Raw genomic sequence first — 9,775 nt, 5'->3', positions numbered from 1 at the left:
TCTCTCTCTCTCTCTCTCTCTCTCTCTCTCTCTCTCTCTCTCTCTCTCTCTCTCTCTGTGTGTGTGTGAGAGAGAGAGAATGTGTGTGTGTGTGTGTGTGTGAGAGAGAGAGAGAGAGAGAGAATGTGTGTGTGTGTGTGTGTGTGTGTGTGTGTGTGAGTGAGAACATGTGTGTGTGTTTCTGTCTTCTCTCTGTCTCTGTCTCTGTCTCTGTCTCTGTCTCTGTCTCTGTCTCTGTCTCTCTCTCTCTCTCTCTCTCTCTCTCTCTCTCTCTCTCTCTCTCTGTGTGAGAGAGAGAGAGAGAGAGAGAGAGTATTTGTGTGTGTGTGTGTGTGTGTGTGGGAGAGAGAGAGAGAGAGAGAGAGAGAGAGAGAGAGAGAGTGTGTGAGAGAGAGACAGAGGGACAGAGAGACCGAGAGAGAGAGAGAGAGAGAGAGAGAGAGAGAGAGAGAGAAAGTGTGTGTGTGTGTGTGTGTGTGTGAGCGAGAGCGAGAGAGTGTCCATGTGTGAGTGAGAGTCTCTCTCTCTGTGAGTGTACCTCTGTGTGTGTGTGTGAGTGAGTCTGTGTGTGTGTGTGTGTGTGTGAGTGAGTGAGTGGGTCTGTGTGTGTGTGTGTGTGTGTGTGTGTGTGTGTGTGTGTGTGTGTGTGTGTGTGTTTGAGTGTGAGTGAGTGAGTGGGTCTGTGTGTGTGTGTGTGTGTGTGTGTGTGTTTGAGTGTGAGTGAGTGAGTGAGTGAGTGGGTGAGTGGGTGTGTGTGTGTGTGTGTGTGTGTGTGTGTAAGTGTGGTTTGATTGCTTGTATCATCACACAGCTCTAATGTCCTAAATCCATGAAGATATTAAGAAATATAAAGTAACTTCATTATTTTCTGTAAAGCTGCTTTAGAATCGGGTAGTGTGTAAAGCTCTTTATAAATACATTAGACTTCACTGGGTGTGTCCAGTTATATCAGTAGGACTTTTGTTTAAGGTTTAATAAAATCAAATGACTGAATCTGCATTAAATTTGAATGTGCACTTACGGGATGGTTTACCCAAAAATAAACACGTTCCCAGAAGCATCATATAGTGTAATATTGTTTGTTATTATTACTAATGAAAGTCTTCATAAAGTATTAGCTCTAATTCAGCCAGACAGAGTTTACATTTAAATGAGTTAGTGATGTCCTGAAGCCAAGCGTGATTATCCAATCAGAGGCCTGCGAGACGCCCATGTGACCGGCACACATCCACACAATTATACACATGCACACATAACTCATGACATATACAGAATATTTAGGGGTTTATTTTTTAAACATTTCTACTTTATGTGTGTTCTGTGGATACTTACTTTTAAGCCAGATCCCAGAAGGCTCAGATTTATGAATCCTCAGAGCAGCAGAAACATCATATTTCTTGTTTTATGTTGAAGTCTGCAGTGGGAAAAAGAGAGAGAGAGAAAGCAGATTAGTTTGTTTGCTAAATCAAGCATGACTCTCGAGCAGAAGAGCATGTGACCAAGTTGAAACGGCTATAGATTTTGATTAATTTTGATTGTTTTGTTGTCTCCGAGAGCATCCAGTGTCATGTAAATGTGCTCTTTTGTGACTGTCAGAGGGTTGTGCTTGAGCGCGCTCTCACTGTACCCCCGTGATGCGTTTCCTGTGACGTCACGCGGCTCATTGTGCGCTCTCTGCGGCTCGGCAGCTTTTGGTGGGAAATTGTGTTGTTCTCTCAGTCCTGTCATCTCCATCCAGACCCCCGGCCGAACTGGACCCGAACCCAGAACACACTCTCAGCCAATCACAGCCAACCTCCCCAAACCTCCAGGACATGTCCAACAATCAGAAGAACGCAATACAAAATAACACTCTGCACAAAATTCATCTTACACTCTCAGAAAAAAAAGGTACAAAAGTTGTCACTTGGGGTCGTACCTTTTTAAAAGGTACACTTTTTTATTTTAGGTACTAATATTTACACTTTATGTACACCGTAAAAAAAATTCAAGTCTCCAAGTGAAAATTTTCAAGTGACTGATCACATTTAAAGTTTTCAGTTGGCTGAATTGAATTTTTGTGAATTAAATGTGAATTAAATAGCATTAATTTACAGAATGTAAATTCGGCCAACTTAGATGTGATCAGTCAGTCACAAATTTTCAATTAGAGATTATTTTGTACTTTCAAGATACCAATATGCACCCTTTAGGCACAAAGGCACAAAAGTGTACATTTTGAAAAGGTAGCGCCCCAGTGACAGCTTTTGTACCTTTTTTTCTGAGAGTGTACAATGGGTGTCAAAATAGTACCTTTAGGCCGGGGTACAACAGCTTGTCGCTGGGCCAGTATCCTTAAAAGGAGAACTTTGTACCATTTTTACCACAAAAAGGTTCACCTTAAGGTACGCATTTGTAATCAAAGGTACTAATATGCACCTTTAAGGAGTAAAAAAGGTACAAAGATGTCCTTTTAAGGGCACTGCCCCAGCGACAAGCTGTTGTACCCCTAAAGGTACAATTTTGACACCCTATTTTTCTGTGTGTATGTAAAGGAGTTTTTTCTCCATTGTGAAATTTATTTTAATTTCTAAGAGGCAAAGCATTAATATTTTAGTTTCGGTCTGACTTTACCCTGAAAATATATATTTTCTAATATTATATTCTGCACAAAATTAAGTTTATTTACAGGACAATTTATCGTTTTATTTGTTTTGCATTGTGACTTTTTGAAAAAATATTTATACATCATAGTAGTATTTTTGTTTGGGTCATAGTTCACTCTAAAATCAGAAACAAAAAATAATTTATTTGCATAAATATCTATAATATTCTGCAAAAAATTAAGCACATATTTTTAGTTAATTTTAACTTTTTTGCATCGCAACATTTATTCTCATTATTAAATTTCATTATTTAAGTGATGTATTTATACATCATAGTAGTATTATTGTTTGCGTCATTTTTTTAAACCCTAAAATCACCTATTACGCACAAAATTAAGCATACTTATAGGATTTTTTTTAAATAAATTATTATTATTATTATTTGCATTGTTACATTTATTATCATGATCACTATTAAACTGATTATTAAGTTGCATTTAAGTTAATACAATAAAATCTTTCTAATAAAAACCAATTGCGATCAAAGCCTGGTCATATTTTTCCCTAAAATCAGACATAAAAATGAGATAATCCACAAATTGAAGCTTATTTAGGACGTAAAGATTTTTTCCATTGGGGCATTTCTGTTTTTCTTATTTACAGTAAACTGCAAAGTCTTATTTTAAACTAGTATTTTTGTTTGGGTCATATTGTACTATAAAATCATCAGAAATAAAAAAAATCAAAATAAAGCCTATTTATGAAAAATAAAAAATCCCTAAAATCAGAAGATTTTTTTTTTTTTGCACAAAATTAGAAAAAGATAGTTTCGTTTATAGTGAAAGTTTGTGACAATTATATAATTATATTTATATTGTAGATAAGACACATTTCCCCCATATTCTCATTACTGCAATGTGAAAAATATATTTCAAAGGTATTTAATAAATAAAATAAATCGCAGTAATGAGAAACTTTTTTATTTAACATTTATTTAACCAGGGAGTCCTGGCCAAGAGGCAGCAAAGTTATACAATTAAAAACAGTTACAACATACATACAACATTAAAATAACAGCTTATGAGAAACAATCACACAATTGAGGCAGTCTCTACTGTTTTAAGCTTGGTTTTAAAAGCATTTATAGACATAAACGCAGTCAATTTCCAGTCTGTCTGCAACATGTTCCAAGCAAAACATGGCTCATGAGCGTGAACACAATGTCTGTCGGTTGAAGTGGTCCCGGTTTTTGGAGGCCGTTCCCAGCAGCATTAGAGATCGGCTGGCCTCTGTGAATGTTAATGTCCCGAGTCTTTATCCTATAGGCTTTCAGTTCAGCAGGTTCAGTCCAGTAACTTCTTCTCTCCTCTCTTGATCCCACAGACGAGTCGCTGACCTCCAAGACCAGCCTGTTTTTTGTGATCTCCAACGAGGGCAACCAGAACCTGCACGTGTCCCAGGCCAACCTGTGGTTGTACTTCAAACTCCTGCCTAATGTTCTGGAGAAGGGCTCTCGGCGGAAGATTACGGTCAAGGTTTACTCGCAGGAGCCGGGTTTGGGGAGCAAGTGGAACTTGGTGGAGAAGCGCGTGGATCTTAAGCGCAGCGGATGGCACACGTTTCCGATGACGGAAGCCGTGCAGATGGTTTTCTCCAAGGGCGATCGCAGGCAGAATTTGGATGTTCGGTGCGAGGGGTGCGATAAAATGGGCATCGTGCCTGTGTTGGTCAACACGGCCGACGAATCTCACCGTCCATTCTTGGTGGTGCAAGCGCGAGCTTCGGACAGCAAGCACCGCATCCGTAAGCGAGGCCTAGAATGCGACGGAAGCAATAGCTTGTGTTGCCGGCAACAATTTTACATCGACTTCCGCCTCATCGGCTGGAACGACTGGATCATCGCCCCGTCGGGGTACTATGGGAATTATTGCGAAGGCAACTGTCCCGCATACATGGCCGGCGTTCCCGGATCGGCTTCGTCCTTCCACACCGCCGTGGTGAACCAATACCGAATGCGGGGAATGAGTCCGGGATCCATGAACTCCTGCTGCATCCCGACCAAACTGAGCACCATGTCCATGCTGTACTTCGACGACGAATACAACATCGTGAAACGCGACGTGCCCAACATGATCGTCGAGGAGTGCGGCTGCGCTTGAGAAAACACGGACATGAAAATATTCCAAAAGCTACTAAAAATATCATAGTAAGAAAGTAATATTTATGACTTTAAGAGTTAGTTCACCCAAAAATGTAATTCTGTCATTAATTCCTCCTGTGGTTGGCCAGCCGTCAGACCTCCGTTCATCTTCACACACAGATGAAGATATTAGTGTTGAAATCCGATGGCTCAGAAAGGCCTTCATTGACACCAATGTCATTTCCTCTCTCAAGACCCATAAAGGCACTAAAGACGTCGTTACAAAGCCCATCTCACTACAGCGGCTCTACAATCATTGATGAAGACACGAGAATAGTTTTTGTGCGCAAAAAAACCCTAAATAACGACTTATATAGTGATGGGCCGATTTCAAAACAAAGCTTCGAACAGTTATGAATCATGAATCGATTCGCTGATTTATAACGCTCCGAAGCTTTGTTTTAAAATTTGAAAAAAGTAGTGAGATGGGCTTTGTAACGACGTCTTTAGTGCCTTTATGGGTCTTGAGAGAGGAAATGACATTGGTGTCAATGAAGGCCTTTCTGAGCCATCGGATTTCAACACTAATATCTTCATCTGTGTGTGAAGATGAACGGAGGTCTGACGGGTGTCCGGCCACTGGAGGAATTAATGACAGAATATTCATTTTTGGGTGAACTAACCCTTTAAAGGGTTAGTTCACCCAAATCATCCCATTCTAAGTGTATACGACTCAGCCAACGGCGATCAGAGTTATATGAACAAAATATCCTAGCTCTTCCAAGGTTTATAATGGCAGTGAATGGGGGTTGAGATAATGAAGGCCAAAAAAGTGCATCCCTCCATCATAAAAATCATCAACACGGCTCCAGATGGTTCATAAAGTCGTTTGAAGCGAAGCCATGCGTTTTTGTTGGAAAATTTCCATATTTATAGCTATAAACTTTAATCAGTGGCTTCCGGTAACGGCCGTATGCGAGTCTAGTTCCGCTGGAAGAGTGACCTCTGACCCGACTCATGACCATAGACTGTATAAAACAATGGACATAGTCTACAGTAGGTCTCTGAAGAGCATTTTTGAAGCCCAAAGTGGGCGGAGTCGGCCGTCGCCATCTTGGCAGCACGTCACTCACGGATAACCAAAAATGGCCAAAGTATTTTTTAAGTAATTTTGAGGCCATGTCAACAATCAAAACAAACACTTTCAATATAGTCTGTGTTAGTAAATGTTTATACATTTCATAAATGTTATTTAAATTTATATGACAACATTTTATACAGTCTATGGTTTCAGCCTGTCAGATTCTGGAGTTTTAAATAAAATTATAAATAATAAAAAAATATTTTTCATAAATTAAATTATAATTTAAATTCACTCACCGGAAAAAAATATAGTTCTTGCACTGTAAAAATAAGTTATGATAAGATATGTTTTTACATTGTTTAACTCATCAAAATAAGTTAAGAAATGTTAAACTTTTTTTATTAGTTGTACTAGATGTAACTCATTTTTTAAAGTCAATTTAACATAATTTAAGTTGAAATAACTTAAACACCCAAGTCGATTGTATTGCAAAAGTTCAAAATTTGCCTTTTTTTTACAGTGTGGATGGTCTGTAAGAACAATTAACCGCATAAGAAGCCATATTATTTGATAATTGAATTAAATAATCCCCCCAAAAACACGAACACGGCTTGGAAATAGCTGAGCTCCACCTGTCACTCAATGGCCACACCCCTAATTATGCAGCCCGTTAAGGCTTAATATAATTTAAACGGATGAGTTATAAAAAAATTCACCCCCTCACAGTCGTCATGAAGGGCACAATTAACCGTATAAATCTATGGAATAGACTCTACGGAATTTATTAACCCAAATTTAGTACTTTTATGATGGATGGATGCACTTTTTTGGGTTTCAAACAATGATACCATTCACTCCAATTATAAAGCTTAGAAGAGCCAGGTTGACTCCGATTGTGTTCGGCTAAAAGATGGAAGTCATATATGCCTAGGATGGGTAAATTATGGAATAATTTACTTTTTTGAGTGAATTAACCCTTTACGGTGTGGTCACATTTCAGCTAAATATCATGCATAGTGATGAACATGAGCAAATCTCGATAATGACCGCACCTTCATCCAACACTTCTTCAAACACACCCCAACTCTTCCACGCATCTTTGTACATATATTTATGTTCTTTAACCATCGAGTGAATTAGTTTCTACAGGTTTGTACGATACTCTCAGCTTTCACATCCAAGCGATGTGAACGTCTTTAGCTCTCTTGGAAAAATGGAACAAACTGAAAGACGGAGGAGACATTTATATCCATGTACCGGCCCAGAACTGAATCGAAAAGCACTGACCATCTTCTCAAAACAACGCCAGCACTTCCCACAATGAGTGACAACCAATCCATTCCAGAGCGTCCGTCAGCTGAAACGAAACTCGACAGACATGAGGTCCATTCATAAATCATGATGCATGTGTCTTGTTATGTCTCGGGAGCCTGATTAATCATGCAACAAGCCGAAGACAAACAGAACGGAGCGTGCAACTAAAAGCGATCTCATGGCGCAGCATAGCACTTCGTAAATGCACAAGATAAAGCGCTTGCCTTCAAAGGTACCAAGGGGTTCACAATTCTTCTGAAATAAGTGCCGCACAAGCTATGCAATGTATAGTAGTGACCCACACCGGATGACCCACACTTATTATGAACTATTTCAATACTTGAAATGTAGACTTTCGCTTCCTTCTCTGAGCGGATGGTTGTTACGATGTTTGCACTGAAGTTGCATTATTAGAAAAGAAGAAGAAGAAAAAGACCTGCCATTGAAAAAAAAAGGAAAGTTATTTTTATAGAAGCAACAGAATTCTGTTCAAATGTATTATACCGAATTATGGAACCAAAGAGGCCAAGACTTTAGCCATCGGATTCTTTTGTAAAATACTTTTTAAATGCGCAAGAGGCCTAAACGATGCATCAGGGTACGATAGAACGGATTCCATTTTCACCTTGTTTTTGTACAGTAGACAAATGGAATATTTCACATTTTTCCATCAATTTTAATTGTCTTTTTTTTTCCAGTTTTCTATTTAATACTTCTAGCATCTACTCCGGAATCATTTAGAGTCAAACACATGCCATCTCTGTACAGCTTATGTAAGATAAAAATGCTTTTAAATATTTTGTTCTTTGTAACTGTTATGAAATAAATTTCTTATTCTGCATCAAGACCTTCTGTGTTACATTTACATCCATGCATGTGGCAGACTCTTTAATCCAAAGTGGCTTAGGTATACACTTACAAATAGGAAAAGGATCGACCCCCTGCAGTTGATTTTGATATCCTAGGTTTACGGCCAGAATTTTGAGATCGTAATAGACGTGATGAGCTAAACCATTTAGTGCTTTGTAAGTAATTAGCAAGATTTTTAAATGTCTATGATGTTTAATAGGAAGCCAATGCGGTGTTGACAGAACTGAGCTAATATGATCATACTTCCTAGCCTAGAAATCTAATTTCGGCAGCAAATTTAATCTGACGCGAGTGTCAATACCCTTCTGAGCTGTAAACACCTAACTCTTGCCCGGCCAATCACATCGTGTATAGAGTCGGTGGGCGGGGCCATAATGACGACGGCCGAGTTGCGTTTGCGTGCTTCTAGTAAACTCAGAAACTGGCGAACGGCGGCGGTCTTTCGAATCAGCTCTGACCGCGACTCTGGAAGACTTGAGTTAAGCTTTTCTCTAAAAAAAGAACAAAGAACGGCACTGAAGTCATTCTAAAGAAGGGAAGATGTGTTCTGAGCTTTGCCGACCGGATACGGCGAATGTTTAATCTGTCAGCTCCGCTTCACCTTCGTTGCTCTGGTTGGTTGTATCGCTATCCTATCGCGTGCAGAGGGAGTTTGAAAGAGAACCGTTTATCCGCCCCTCGGATTGAGCCGTCAATGGTGAGTTTCCAGACCAAACCTCTTGATGTGGCTCTGGCTTGTCAGGCTACATACTTCCTGGTTCTAGTAAGAACTCGAGCTGCTGCGTTTTGGACCAGCTGGAGTTTGTTTATTAAGCGAGCAGGGCAACCACCCAGTAGAGCATTACAAGAATCTAGCCTTGAGCTCATGAACGCATGAACTAACTGTTAAGTATTTTGCATTGAGAGCATATATCTACATATATTTTTAAAATGGAAGAATGTGGTTTTACTGACAAATAAGAAATATAAATTTTTTGCTAAACCTTAAACCCACGTCGAACTGCAGTCCGTATTTTGCATGGTTTGTGCTAAATAAATAATAATAAATGTTTTCACAAAACATATACTAATAAGAATCATTGTTAATAATTGAGCACTAATAATAATAATTAAGCATCAAATCCTCATCTGAGAGTGATTAGTGAAGGATCATGTGACACTGAAGACTGGAGTAATGATGATAAATTCAGCTTTGATCACAGGAATACATTACACTTTACTATATATTCACTTAGAGAACTGCTGTTTTAAATTATAATATTTCATTATTTTTACAGCATTTTTGTAATCAAATAAATTCAACCTTGGTGAGCAGAAGAGACTTAAAAAAACTGAATTATTCCAAACTTTTGACTGAACGTGTATTTATATAATGACTTGCATTGACTTACATTGGACCGACTATAGCAGTCACTCAGAACACTTAAAGCAAAACCCTGTCAACAACTCAACACAAAATCATGCAGTTACACCTGTCAAGTTCCAATTAGGAAAAAAGACAACCTAAACGCATTAAAAAGTAGGTCCATAGAACTTGTGCATAATGTTCCCAAGTCTTCTCAAGCTTGTAAGCTTATCTGAAAATCTTCCTGTCAGCTACAACTCTTATTGCACCTTTAAATGGGTTGCATCAGATCTGACATCAGATGACTATAGCCCCTTTCACACTGCGATTCCGGCAAATACACGGATAATGCGACCTGGCATTTGTTCCCGGGCCACTAGATTTGGTCCATTCACACTGCCAGCCAAATACCGTAATATGTGCGCTTTCACACACAA

At 39.0% G+C, this 9,775-nt stretch overlaps 1 protein-coding gene across 1 annotated transcript in view; it reads left to right on the top strand.

The window, feature by feature from the left end:
* LOC137058150 (inhibin beta B chain) overlaps positions 1–5,187 on the top strand; it is a 17,796-nt gene extending 12,609 nt beyond the window's left edge. Inside the window, exon 3 of the mRNA XM_067431339.1 lies at positions 3,969–5,187. Within this exon, the coding sequence (XP_067287440.1) occupies positions 3,969–4,744 (776 nt within the window). The 3' untranslated portion in view covers positions 4,745–5,187. The remainder of the gene's footprint in view (positions 1–3,968) is intronic.
* Positions 5,188–9,775: the final 4,588 nt, after the last annotated feature.

This window comes from Pseudorasbora parva, chromosome 22 (assembly GCF_024679245.1).
Source record: "Pseudorasbora parva isolate DD20220531a chromosome 22, ASM2467924v1, whole genome shotgun sequence".
NCBI classification, from domain to species: domain Eukaryota; kingdom Metazoa; phylum Chordata; class Actinopteri; order Cypriniformes; family Gobionidae; genus Pseudorasbora; species Pseudorasbora parva.
Note: the sequence above shows the minus strand (reverse complement) of the source record. Positions and strands in the feature narration are given on the sequence as shown.